The following is a 13286-nucleotide window of genomic DNA, read 5'->3' as shown; positions in this document are numbered from 1 at the left end:
ACTTTCCAAATCCAGTTGTTTGGCTACACTGCTCTTTTACTTTTTGGCCACAACAGATATTACCTGGCCTCTTAGATATGCCTTGAGCGCCTCCCAAACAGTCGACATAGAAACTTCAGGGGTCACATTGATATCCAAGAACAGCGAAATTTGGTCTGACAAGAATTTTCTAAAGTTTTCATCAGATAATAGAAGAGAGTTAAACCTCCAGTGTCTCCTAGGAGTCATCACTTCAGATATATTAAGTTTAAGCATCAGTGGAGCATGGTCAGATATTACTATGGCATGATATTCACATGATTGAACATCCTGAATTAATTTATCATCAATGAAAAAATAATCAATCCTGCTGTAACTATGATGAGCATGAGAAAAAAAGGAATATTGCCTATCAAGTGGGTGTAAAAAACGCCAAATATCTGAAATGCCATATTCTGCAAGAAGAGCTTGTAGACAGGATGCTGATTTGGATGTGGCATAACCTGGTCTCACTGATGATCGATCCAGCCCAGGGTCCAGACACAAATTAAAATCCCCTCCCATAATAAGCTCATACGAGTTCAAGCAAGGGAGTAGCTTAATAAAATGAGAAAAGAATTGGGGGTCGTCAAAATTTGGAGCATACACATTAGCTAATATTGCATCTTTGTTATGAAGTTTACCAGTAACTATAACATAACGCCTGTTGGGGTCTAATATTGAAGAGGCTGGTGTAAAGGGTACATTTTTATTAATCAATATAGCAACCCCCCTGGCTTTGCCCTGGAAGGTTGAATGGTGCTTGGTTTATACACCGGTGTCCATGGAAGTGACTGAAACACCTGAATTCAATGATTTAGGTGTGCGATTGAGTACTTTTGGCTGTGTGTCAGGCCTCTTTTTTACAGTGAAGGTCAAAACTTTTGCTAAGGACACACCTGTCCAACCACTGATTGGAGCTCCTCCAGCAAGCCTCCTCTGTCCCAAAGATTTGGGAATTGCGATATCCCTCACCATGGTGTACTAACCTGTTAAAGAAACTCCAGTGGTACTAAAAGGGACTCCAATAATAATGCAGCTGAATTAACTGTTGTGTTATACTATGCTTTAGGCTCAGTCTGTGTACTTTTCCATTACTTCTGCTTTTATGATGTGCAAGTGTGTTTACAGTCTGCTAAACGATGTGCTCTCTGAGTACCTGAATGTTGTACTCACAACAGTCAATGAGTGTAGAAAGAAGTATTTTAACAGCAGGGTAGAGTTAAGTTATCTGTGAAAAATAACCAGCTCTGTTAGCGGCGTGTGAGACACAGATGCAGATATCTGCAAGTTGGTGCTGAGCGTCTGTGTTTTGTCTTCTTTACTATAGAAGAATTTAATATAATGCGCGGTCAGATGTTGGCTGAGTTACAAAAGTTTACAAAATGCAAAAATGCAGGCACAATTTTTGGTGAGTGCACAACTGGCCAAGTTTGATGACAAAAGTAAGACAAACATTTATAGTCTGTATGGATCTCGTCCTCTGCCTGGGTACTATTTAACGTGTTGTGTGCGTTTATTCTGTTCCGTCAGACTCCTGAGCGTCGGCGTCCGACTCCTCCCCGTGAAGGCGTTCGGACACGAGCAGCAAGCCCGCGTCGGGGTGCTGGAGAAGGCCGCTACCTGCTGCCGCCCCGCATCCACCGCTCCTCTGATCCTGGACTGCCACCAGGTACTACAACTCCCATAATGCTTTGGAACAAATATTTTTTTATGTATCTGAAGCTGCTTGTAATGTAGTTCGTTTGAAGAGTAACTAAAGTATAACAAAATAAAACCTTTTTTCCCTGCTGCCTCCAGCATCAGGGTTTCCACCAGTGAATTACAAGCTGGCCTTTGGACCACGAATTAAAAAAAAATCTTTTAACAAAAGGTATAAATGGGTTAAAAAAAAAAGGGTTAATATCATTTTACATGTTCTGCTGATATCGCTCCATAATCAAGATAAGCAAACTTATTCATTACTGTCTGAAAACAAGGTTAAGTGAAATTTTAAGTTGTTCAGTGCTCGCCCACAGTACGTGAGGACACAGGGCTGTGTCTCTGACAGGCTGGTCTGCAGTACGGGGGCCCCACAGGGAACTGTGCTGGCACCGTTCCTCTTCACCCTCTACACTGCAGACTTCTCCATCAACTCCCCACGCTGCCATCTGCAGAAGTTCTCTGACGACTCTGCCATAGTTGGCCTCATCACAGGTGAGGATGACTCAGAGTACAGACAGTGGACTCAGGACTTTGTGGACTGGTGCCAGCGGAACCACCTCCTGATCAACGCCGCTAAAACCAAGGAGCTGGTGGTGGATTTCCGCAGGCGCAGACCCACCACACGGACACCGGTGAACATCCAGGGAGTGGACATTGAGATAGTGGACTCTTATAAGTACCTGGGTGTTCACCTAAACAATAAACTGGACTGGACTCATAACACTGATGCGCTCTACAGGAAGGGTCAGAGCAGACTCTACCTGCTGAGAAGGCTGAGGTCTTTTGGAGTGCAGGGGACACTCCTGAAGACCTTCTATGACTCTGTGGTGGCATCAGCCATCTTCTATGCAGCAGTATGTTGGAGCAGCAGCTTATCTACAGCTGAGAGGAAGAAGATAGACAAGCTCATCAGGAAAGCCAGCTCTGTCCTAGGATGTCCTCTCGACTCAGTGCAGGTGGTGGGAGACAGAAGGACTCTGACCAAAATAACATCACTGATGGACAAGGTCTCCCATCCCATGCATGAAACTGTTGCTGAGCTGGAGAGCTCCTTCAGTGACAGACTGCTGCATCCTAAATGCACAAAGGAGCGTTACCGCAGATCCTTCCTCCCAGCAGCTGTAAGACTTTATAATCATCACTGCTCCCAACAAAAACCACAATAACCTACACAATGTAGGATAATATATAATATACTGTAAATAGTCCGGCCTGTCAAGGTTCAACACACAGGCACATCATGTACATTGTATATAGTGTTATTATTAGTAGTATTAAGGTTAATCTTGTTTGTTGATTTTATATATATTTATATTCTTTTCTTAATAGTGTGAATTATTATATTTTTACTTATATTTATAATAACTGCGGCTGCTGTTACACCCAAATTTCCCCTCTGTGGGACAATAAAGGCTGTTTCTTCTTCTAAGTCGAGCATCTTGGTGTTCTTTATGTGTCCACTGATTAACTGTGACTCTTATCTCCACAGAGATGGTCATTTTCCCATCAGCCGGTGCTGGTGACGGTTACAGCCACCCTCCCCCGCTGTCCAGGCTGCTGTCCCCACAGTCCGGGTCGGGACAGGTGCCTCCTGGTCAGGTGTTACACCTCCAGATGTCTCCTCTGCTTCACCCACTGGTGGGCCAGCACATCCTGTCTGTCAGGCAGTTCAGCAAGGAGCAGGTACACCAAAGAAGATAACACTGCAGTAGTGCGTGAACAGGGTCTCTGTGGTCTGAAAATCCACCTGCTGACATGTTTTTGTGTCTGTTTCAGATCTCACACCTGTTCAATGTTGCTCACACTTTGCGTTTGATGGTTCAGAAGGAAAGAAGTCTGGAAATCCTGAAGGTATCTCCAGAAAGCTCTTCGTGTTACTGTTTATTGTTAAGACGAAACTAACTTGTTTTTTTTCCACAGTTTATTATATATGTTCTGTTACAGTGGCAGATGTCCGTATCACACGTGGCCAAAGTTATAAAATAATGAGATCAGTGCACGTTAAAGTAATCCCTCATTCCTTCCTGTCCAGGGTAAAGCGATGGCCTCCATGTTCTATGAGGTCAGCACTCGCACCAGCAGCTCCTTTGCAGCGGCCATGCAGCGTCTGGGCGGCTCCGTCGTCCATTTCAGCGAGTCCACTTCCTCCTCACAGAAGGGAGAATCGCTGGCCGACTCAGTTCAGACCATGAGCTGCTACGCAGACGTCCTCGTGCTCCGTCACCCATCGCCTGGAGCTGTAGAGGTGAGTTTTAGACATACTTTCTTTTGTGTGTGTGTAACATTTTTAACTGCTGGTTAGGGGCATAAACAATTTGGTCTCTCTGAATTTGAGTTTCTGTGTTGTCTTAGAGAGCATCCCGCCATTGCCGTAAGCCGGTGATCAATGTAGGCGATGGTGTCGGGGAGCACCCCACCCAGGCCCTCCTGGACGTCTTCACCATCAGAGAGGAGCTGGGGACGGTCAACGGCATGACGGTGAGCGACAGTGAAGCGTTTTAATGAAATCCTCAGCTGGAATAAAAGCTCGTGTAAAAACACGTTAAAACTCTGGTTTTCAGATAACGATGGTGGGCGATCTGAAGCATGGCCGCACAGTTCATTCCCTCGCCAAGCTGCTGACCCAGTACCGCATCACCCTGCGCTACGTGGCTCCCAAAAACCTCCACATGCCAGCAGAGATCATCAGCTACGTGGCCTCAAAGGGCATCAAACAGGTTAGAAATAAACATGCTTACACCGCAAAGAATATATACTACAAACTGCTAAAATCCTGACTACTACTCATTTTTATATCAATTTTACAAATATTAAACATTAAACATTAAAATGATATTTTTGCAGTCACACAGATGTTTCTTTTTCCTGCTGTATTTCAAGATGACTTTATTTTTACATGTCTTAAAACAGAAAACTCCTTCTTAACCTGAACTTTTAGGGACCACAGAGAAACTTTCTTGTTTGAGAAGGTTTAGAGATAATCAGTGTTTGTGCATCGATGTGGCAAATCGAGGAGCAAAGGGAAGGAAGAAAAGGAAGTGGGTGCTGGTATCATTTTTTTAAAAGTATTTTTGATATCTGGGTTAAACCTGCAGCTGCTTCATCTGCTGTGTATAAAGGGACCAGTGAGGATGTCAGAGGGTTAAGTCCACATTTTACTTTGTCTGTTTGGACCGATTTACTGAGCCTGTTACGTCAGATGATTGTGGGGGTGTAACAGTTCTCCAAACCCACAGAGGCAAAAATAATCATTTGGCTCATGAACAAAAACAAACTAAATGCTTCTGATGTATGTCCACTTTAGAGCTGTTACACCCCTCCCCTGGTTGTATGCAGAGGTTGTTTTCTGTTGTGTTCCTTTTTTTAAAGAAAAGTGTTGCATTAACTGAAGATGGAAACGCACAAATATTCTGAAAGCACAGTCTATGATGATGATGATGATGATCTCTGTAACTGTCAGTGATTTCTTACTTTATGTTGACTTTTTTTTAATCAAAATGCAAATGATATCAGTGAAGTGTTGGAGAATTATGTTTGTGTCATGTGGAGCAATAAATAATAAGAAAAAGACATTTTTCTCCTTTGGATCATCATCTAACACCCTCCACAAATTCATTCCTGCAGTTTCCTGTTTGAAACGAGTCCCGTATTAAAGAACTCTTACGGATGGGTGCCTGTGAGGCAAATATAGACCCTGAATTAGCCCCATCGTGCTGACTCAATATCAGTAAAATTCATGTAAAAAAAACTCATACATTTTTTTAACATCAAATAAAACTCATTTAACAGCTTGAGGATCCACAAAATGTAATTATTGCTCCTGGAATCACACTGTCAAATCAATAGAGGCACTGAAGACATCAATTCAGAAAATCAGGATCCTGTAAACTCGAGGAAATGTAGTGACAAGAAGACTCAGAATTGAATGCCACAGATTTAGGTGTGGAGAGGACCGGACTGCAAGTCATATATAACAGAGATGCTTTATTTGGCTCAATACAAAGCCCCCCCCCCCAAACAGATGAACAGCAAAACAAAAGACCAAGATGAAACAAAAACCAGAGGATTAATGAGGGAAACCACTATGGCACAGGCAGGAAGCACAACTGAGAAAGACGGGACTATATATACACTGAGGAGATGACAGACAGGAGGGGAGCGAGACACATGAAGACAATCAGAAATTATTACTAGAACTAAACCATCCCAGACTTTTAGTAGCTCTGTGGCATCAATTAGAACATCCTAGGCAACATTGTTATCAAGTTACTGGGTTCACCAGATATCATAAAAACTTGACCTCTGACCTTTGTCTTACATTACCAGAATAATGAAGTCATCGAAACAGGAATCCAAAACTTAAATACAACACAAAACCCGAGGACGGTAACACTGAATGCTGTGGGCCATTCAGTAGCCCAGCTGCCATCATTTCATATTTAATTTCATTGGCTTAAAATGAACCAAACTAAAAACAGCAAACAGGTTTCTAATGAAATTCCAGCCTCTTATTACCTAACAAGGAACAAATTAATTTTTTTAAAGTTGTAAATATGTTGAGAAAGAATATTTAGAGACATTTTCCCTCCAAAATATGACATCTTGTCATGAAATATAGAAAGCATTAATATTTATATAAAATTTTGTGGTTACATTTACTTGCTTGATTGAAGTTATGGTTATTAAACTGTCTTTCACCTAAATGCCAGCCCTTTTTCTCAGCTGCTTGAGCTACAGGACTGGAAAACTGACAGTAGAGTCGAGGTTGGTGGGATCAGCAGCGGCTGCAGCAGAAGAGGAAGGAGCCTTCACAGTGCTGTAGGTCACTGCGTCACCTTCATCATCACCTCGCACCTGGAAAACCAAAAGAAGCGGTCCACATAAATTAACATAAAAAGAGAGACCTTATGTCCTCTGTAGTGGGCACAAAACTTTCCCCCCTCGGTTCGGGGGGGGGGGGCGCATCTTCCCTTGTTCAGTGCCTTATTTTGCAATTTTAAAGAAAGTGATCTGGATCAACTCCAACATATGACCGACTCTTTATTTGCCTGTGCTCAACCTGTTCATGACGTTCCATGAAGTTTCATGTAGCTTTAATGTAACTTTCCTTACAGATGACTTACATCGTAAAGCAGAACGGGGGATTAGCTCAAATGGTAGAGCGCTCGCTTAGCATGCGAGAGGTAGCGGGATCGATGCCCGCATCCTCCAAAGTTTTCCTTAACCCTCCACCGGGATCAAGGATCTATCTCACACGATACATACAAGTTTGGTTCGTTTCAGACCCCCAGACCCACCTCATAAGTGGCTTAAAATACATTTGACAATGTTAGAAATATGTGTTAATATAACACTTACTACAATCCACCATGGTTTCCTATGTTTTTTATGCAGTAACCATGGTTTTAATCTCACTCTTTGTTTGCACTGTTGCCTTCAGAGCATTAAGAACAAAAACAAACCGACTCAGAGACAGTTTCTATCCCACAGCAATAACCAAACTAAATGCAATTTCAAACAACCCACAAAATCGACATGTAAGATGTGCATGAGAATGTTAGTTATTTGTTATTTATTTCTTATGTTGTGTGCAAATGATTAGTTATGGCACCGACTGATGGCACTTTTAATTTCGTTGTTCTTGTAACAATGACAATAAAGAGATCTATCTATCTATCTTAAAAATATACATTTCTAACATTGTTAGAGTTGTAATTATTACAAAAATAAAGCACCGTGTGTAGCTGAGACCCTCTGTCAACATTGTTTGTTCTTGCTACAGCTTACCCGGGCTCTGCGGGGGGTCCTGGTGAAACTGATGGTAGCGTAGGAAACTTCCGGATCCACCTACACAGACATGAACATGCAGACATATGGATGATGACGAGATGGGAAATGCTTTATTTATCTCATATTTATACCAAAAATAATTTTGCCACAGAAGTTTGAATTATTATAATTAGTATTATTGCTGCTACTACTACCTCTAATAATAATAATAACAGTGATGTGCAAAGGGACGCTTGTGAAATACTGAAACATTTGAAACAATTGTGCCAGAATTGTATCAAGGCACTGAAACAATCTGACACCCATCGCCACCTACTGGCCACTTTTGCAATCGTCATATCTGAAACGATGCTGCAAAAATTCTCTGCACAATTCTAAACAAGGCTACTTATTATACCAAACTATCAATAACTATGATCAAAACATGTTTTAAAGAAATCCACATACAAACAAGGACAGAAAAATATTGTTGAAGACAGTGAGCTGTCTAGCTGTCTAGAACACTGTGCTCAGCATATATTATTTTATCCGCCTGTTAATGAGGCTGTTTCAGTTGCTTAGAAATTCAGTTTTTCTGCACGTGCAGAAAAAGAAGGAGAGACAAATGCTTCTCTAACCAACAGTCATCATTTTTGAGGGTGCAGCAGTTTGACTTGTTGCCAGAAATTCATACAGGGATCAGATAACCCTCAACAAAGGATCTAATACCCCACAGCCCTGAAGCACATCCCACAGGATCCCCTGAGGGACACACTCAAATGCTCTCTCAAAGTCCACAAAACACACATTGACTGGATAGACAAACTCCCACACACACTCGAATAAACTTGAGAGGGTCAAGAGCTGATCCAGTGTTCCACTAACAGGACGAGTACCACACTGTTACCTCTGCCATGCAGGTTATGTTGCTGGTAACGGTTGTGTGTCGTTCTGATTGTAAACACAGAAGCCTGAAAACGTTTGAATGAATTCTGATAAAACCTTTTAAGGGTGTAGAGCGGGGTCATGTTAATCCATTTAAACTTGGCTGACATCCATCAAGGTCTTCAAGGTCAACTTCATGATTTATTGGTCAAAAATTGACAAAAAGCATCACAGTGTGTGTCATGATGTGCCATGATGTGTCATGTAACAATAACTTTATACATTATTTTATCACTTTCAGCACTAAATTATTTTAGGAGCATCAAAGTCACAGAGAGTCTCGTGGATTTATATTTAGAGAACACAAAGAAGAAGTGATTTTAACTCTGCTCTGGGTGTAGTGTGGTTTTTTGTGTGTGTGTGTGTGTGTGTGTGTGTGTGTGTGTGTGTGTGTGTGTGTGTGTGTGTGTGTGTGTGTGTGTGTGTGTGTGTGTGTGTGTGTGTGTGTGTGATCTCACCAAGTCCTGACTGGTTTGTGGAGCAGCAGGATTTAAACTCAGTCCCTGAAAAACAGACACAGTTCAGTTACATCTGGATTTAAAACTGTCTCCATGAAGGCAGTTTAGTTCTTGTTAAACCTCCTCATAGATGAGCTGATTTGGTGTTTATTTAATGCCAGTTACACAAGCGTTTAATTATTTATATTAAAACTCACAACAGCTCCATCCATCTGTGTTTTTTTTCCTGGAAAGAAAAAATAAACAGTCTCTAAAACTGACAGTAAAACTAAAAAGTTTTTATCTGTAAATGTTCTCACCTTTATTTCTCTTCCAGCCGACAAAAATCACAACTATTATCAAGAGTGAGACTGAACCCACAGCTGCAATGATGTACCAGTGGATATCTGACAAGAAGGAAAGAAACAAACTTATAAACAAACAAACATTTTGGGTGAATTTTTCTCAAAATTTTCAATGTTTTCATGTAGCTACAAATGTGCAAAAATACAGCTAAAGTGGCATTCTGTTTATACACAATCACTTTGTATGATGTTGTATGCACAGAAAAATATAAACACACATAAGCAGAGACGTGTTTTCTGCTAATTTATGTGAAAAAAGTCAGTTTATTACAGATCTAATGAAAGAGGAAATCCTACGAACAGCAAGAAGGTTTGAATTCAGATGCCTGATTTTACTGACTGACACTGAAAAAAAAAAAAATCCTGCCTAAACTCTTGAAATCCAACAAATAAATGTTTGAGGTGATTTTAATCATCTTAAACAGTTGATGATGATCTCACCTGTTTCCTCGCCTGAGGTCTGAGGGCTGAAGGTAAACAGCTGCACTCTTCCTGTCTCAGTATCAGTCACTTCACACTTCACTGTGTTATATCTTGATGAGTATAAATAGTGAGAATCCAGAAAAGTCACAGAGGTGGAGCAGCCAGTCTGTGAGGTCATCATTTGATTGTTATCTTTGTCCAGATGTCGACCTTTAAGCAGCCACTTCACTGTGTGATGACACTCTTCATAAGTCAGCACAGAGCAGTTTAATGTCACCTTATTAGTGTCCTTGTGTTCAGTCACTGGTGAACATAATGTGATAATATGAGACAAAGACAGCACAAATTAGTCAAATTAATTCAGTAACTTTAATTATGATTTTTGTAATTATTTAGTTCCAAAACCAGTTTGAACTGAAAACATTTTGATATAAATACTCACAGATAATAACAGAGAGAAGAACCACAGACTGATGAACCAGAGTGTGTGGAGTTTGTCCTACTTTGTATTGTTGACAGTAATAACGACCAACATCCTCAACTCTGAGCTTCTTTATAACCAGAGAACAGTTCACTGTAACATTCAGTCTGTCTGATTGATTTTTGGCTTCTTTACTAATCTGTCCAAGTGTGATCAGCTCTGCTGCTTTTGGTTTGTTTCTTGAAGTAAAGATCCACGTAGTACCATCACAGTTATTCTGGTCATCTATCACATTTAGACAAGGCAGAGTGACGTCATCTCCAACTTTCATAAAAATGAACATTTCATTTACAGATACTGTTGAAGATTGAAGAGAAATATGAAAAATAAATGAGAATACAGCACTTTTTATGATTTTAGACACAAGTTTATAAACATGTCCCATGCTGCCCTAAAACCACAGAGCATGCTCAGCTGTCTTATTTACTGTAAAGGTCACTGATTGTAATAATATTGATAACATTTAGTTTCCTGCTATTAAAATGTTTCTTGTATCCTTACCTGCAATCTGATTCATCAGCATCAGACATAAAAACATTTGAATCCATCTGAATTCATCCATCGTGCTTCTCTGTCTCACTTCTTCCTTGTTCCGGATCTCGACTGTCACAGTCTCTGAACTGACGACTCTTTAAGATGATCGTACTTCCTGTCATCAGTCATTTCCTCACCACAGCTTTAGCCATTTTTAGTTTTCTTTTTTGTCCATAATGTTTCATAGGTGGTGTATATCAACTTTTCTGATTTCTGAAATGGATGAAGACATTTTCCAAAAGGGAAATTATTGTTAAAAGAAATGAAATTGAGACCCAGCAGCTGCACATTGTCCATTCCCACAGTACATTTGTGAGGAAGTTGAATGTGTGAAGATTATTAACTAAGATAAGCGTTTCCATAATGCGGCTGGCAGTTGACGGGTCAAACTCCTCACCCACCACAGTTTGACTCCTGAGGTCTAAGAGATGACTTGATAATCCAGCTGCAGCTACAGGAAATCCAGCAGATGTTTTAGTGGACTGAGACCCTCCTCTTCCTCATTGTTAAGTTTTCACGTGTTGGAGGAGGGAGTGTTTTAGTGAAGTTCTGTCAGCTTCTCACTCCAATCAGCTTCCTGTTCTCTCACTTCAGCTATCAGTTCATGTTTTTCACAGACCTGTTGACAGTATCACTTATTACAAGTTATTCACAGAGGAAACAATTTATTGATAAATGTAAAACAGAAATTTCATCAAACAAGCAGAAAATGCGCAAAGAAGCTTTGAATTTGATAAATTCAGTAAATAAGCTGGCACAGAGTGTGTGTGTGTGTGTGTGTGTGTGTGTGTGTGTGTGTGTGTGTGTGTGTGTGTGTGTGTGTGTGTGTGTGTGATGGGGTAATGGCAGGAGGTTGATGTGGTCCAGAATGAGCAACTGAGGCCCTCTGATGGATAGACGGGGATATACATGAAAACAAAGTTAAACTGGCAATTTTATATTTTTCTTCATTTTATGTAATTTATTCTGCAGATATAATTTCAATGGAACAAATTTGATTGAAAACATCTTGTTATGTTATCGTCCTGCTAGTGGCTCAGTGTTTTGAGTTCTAGTTTTGCAGTTTTGTTGTATTTTCTGGTTGTGTTTCTTAGTTTTCTCACAGTTTAGACTCAGTTTGTTGTTGTTTTGTATTCTGTTTTTGGTTAAAGTTATTTGTACTTTATTCTGGTTTCCCTTCATTCTTGTCTTCCCCGTGTTTTGCCTTCCTGTCTCTGTTTTGTTCCCGTGTTTTGCCCTTTTGTATTTAGTTTCCTTCCCTGTTGTTTCCTTGTGTGGTGTTCAGGTTCCCTCTCCTGTAGCTTTAGGGTTTAGTTTTCCCTCTGTTTTCCCTTAGTATCCCTCCCTTGTGTTGTGGTGTCTCTTGTGTCTGTTTCCCCAGTATGCATGTTATTCCTCGTGTGGTGTCAAGTCTGTGTTTGTATTTTGTTTGGTCACTTCCTGTTTTATTTTGACAGTTCCGTGTTCCCTGTGCTTTGTGTTTAGTTTTGCTTCCTCTGTGTTATTAATTTGTTTCAGCTGTTGTTCCCTGCTGTTTCCACTTGCTGTGATTACCTACAGTAGTGTGTGTATTTAAGCCTTCAGTTTTTCTTTGTTCTTTGTTGTGTCTTTGTCTGAGCTCCTCCCCATTAGTGGTTTGTTTTCCCCTTTTCTCCCAGGCTTGGTTTATTTCCTTGGTTGAGATTTTATTATTATATTTTGAGTTTTGTACCTTTGACCCTCCAGCGAATAAAGCTGTGTGAGTCTAGCTCTGTTTCATGTCCTGCATTTGAGTCCAACCTTGCATACCACACAGATTAACTGTGACATGTTAATGAAAAAAACTAAAACAAAACAAATCATCCCAAAACCTCCAGAGGAAACAGCTCAAATGGTTACACTGTTTCCATAAACCCCAGGAAAACCCTCAGATATTCATTCCCATGCCTCTATATGGCAAAGCTATTTTGGTGGCACAAAGGAGACCTACACAATATTAGACAGGTGGGTTGATTGTTTTGGCTGGTCTGTATAAAGACTTCAGAAATGAGTAGAATTAAATATGACCCTTCCATAAAGAAAGCCATTACACACATGGATTACAAATCATGGATGTTTCTTTGTCTTATTGTTATTTAGGTACACATTAAATGCAATCTGGAAGTCCATGTCTTTATGGAGCTGCTTTGTGCACTGGTGTGCAGTCATGTTGGAACAGGAAGGGGCCATCCCCAAACTGTTCCTACAAAGTTGGGAGCATGAAATTGTCCCAAATGTCTTGCTATGCTGAAGCATTAAGAGTCCCATTCACTGGAACTAAGGGGCCGAGGCCAACTCCAGAAAAACACCCTCACACCCTCACACCATAACCCCCGCCCCCCCTCCATCAGTCTTTACACAGTGCAGTGAGATAGGAACCGTTCTCCTGGCAACCACCAAACCCACACTCATCCATCAGATTACCACACAGAGAAGTGGGATTTGTCTCTCCAGAGAACACGTCTCCATTGCTCTCAAGTCTGCTGACCCCACTCTGTGATTTCATGTGGTCTGCCACTTTGTGGCTGAGTAGCTGTTGTTCCCAATCTCTTCCACTTTGTTATAATTCCACTAACAGCTGACTGGAATATT

The 13286-nt window shown here is 40.8% G+C and overlaps 2 protein-coding genes and 1 non-coding gene across 3 annotated transcripts; 2 read left to right on the top strand and 1 right to left on the bottom strand.

The window, feature by feature from the left end:
- Nucleotides 1–1010: 1010 nt before the first annotated feature.
- On the top strand, nucleotides 1011–6606 carry LOC115774602 (CAD protein-like). Its single transcript, XM_030721957.1, has 8 exons — nucleotides 1011–1027; nucleotides 1552–1690; nucleotides 3212–3405; nucleotides 3499–3573; nucleotides 3755–3967; nucleotides 4075–4200; nucleotides 4284–4439; nucleotides 6445–6606. Exons 3-8 carry the CDS (start codon nucleotides 3214–3216, stop codon nucleotides 6604–6606), a joined length of 924 nt encoding a protein of 307 aa, XP_030577817.1. The 5' UTR covers nucleotides 1011–1027; nucleotides 1552–1690; nucleotides 3212–3213.
- Nucleotides 6607–6860: 254 nt separating this feature from the next.
- On the top strand, nucleotides 6861–6933 carry trnaa-agc (transfer RNA alanine (anticodon AGC)). The gene has a single exon. It is a non-coding gene; the product is annotated as a tRNA-Ala (tRNA).
- Nucleotides 6934–7498: 565 nt separating this feature from the next.
- LOC115774601 (uncharacterized) lies at nucleotides 7499–10704 on the bottom strand. The gene is made up of 5 exons (XM_030721955.1): nucleotides 10644–10704; nucleotides 10104–10367; nucleotides 9680–9964; nucleotides 9194–9280; nucleotides 7499–7569 (listed from the first exon to the last, which is right to left on the bottom strand). The coding sequence occupies exons 1-5, from the start codon at nucleotides 10702–10704 to the stop codon at nucleotides 7499–7501; spliced, it is 768 nt and encodes a 255-aa protein (XP_030577815.1).
- Nucleotides 10705–13286: the final 2582 nt, after the last annotated feature.

The sequence above is a fragment of the Archocentrus centrarchus genome, chromosome 24, assembly GCF_007364275.1.
Source record: "Archocentrus centrarchus isolate MPI-CPG fArcCen1 chromosome 24, fArcCen1, whole genome shotgun sequence".
Lineage (NCBI taxonomy): Eukaryota > Metazoa > Chordata > Actinopteri > Cichliformes > Cichlidae > Archocentrus > Archocentrus centrarchus.
This window is presented reverse-complemented; position numbering and strand designations above follow the sequence as displayed.

What these genes read in the sequence shown, in the direction of transcription:
- LOC115774602 (XM_030721957.1), top strand. Translation starts at nt 3,214, where the DNA reads ATGGTCATTTTCCCATCAGCCGGTGCTGGTGACGGTTACAGCCACCCT. An exon ending in GAAGTCTGGAAATCCTGAAG is followed by an intron (nt 3,574 to 3,754) that starts GTATCTCCAGAA and finishes CTTCCTGTCCAG; the next exon opens with GGTAAAGCGATGGCCTCCAT. An exon ending in CATCGCCTGGAGCTGTAGAG is followed by an intron (nt 3,968 to 4,074) that starts GTGAGTTTTAGA and finishes GTGTTGTCTTAG; the next exon opens with AGAGCATCCCGCCATTGCCG.
- LOC115774601 (XM_030721955.1), bottom strand. Translation starts at nt 10,704, where the DNA reads ATGGATGAATTCAGATGGATTCAAATGTTTTTATGTCTGATGCTGATG. An exon ending in GCTGATGAATCAGATTGCAG is followed by an intron (nt 10,368 to 10,643) that starts GTAAGGATACAA and finishes TAAATGTGATAG; the next exon opens with ATGACCAGAATAACTGTGAT. An exon ending in TCTTCTCTCTGTTATTATCT is followed by an intron (nt 9,965 to 10,103) that starts GTGAGTATTTAT and finishes TATGTTCACCAG; the next exon opens with TGACTGAACACAAGGACACT.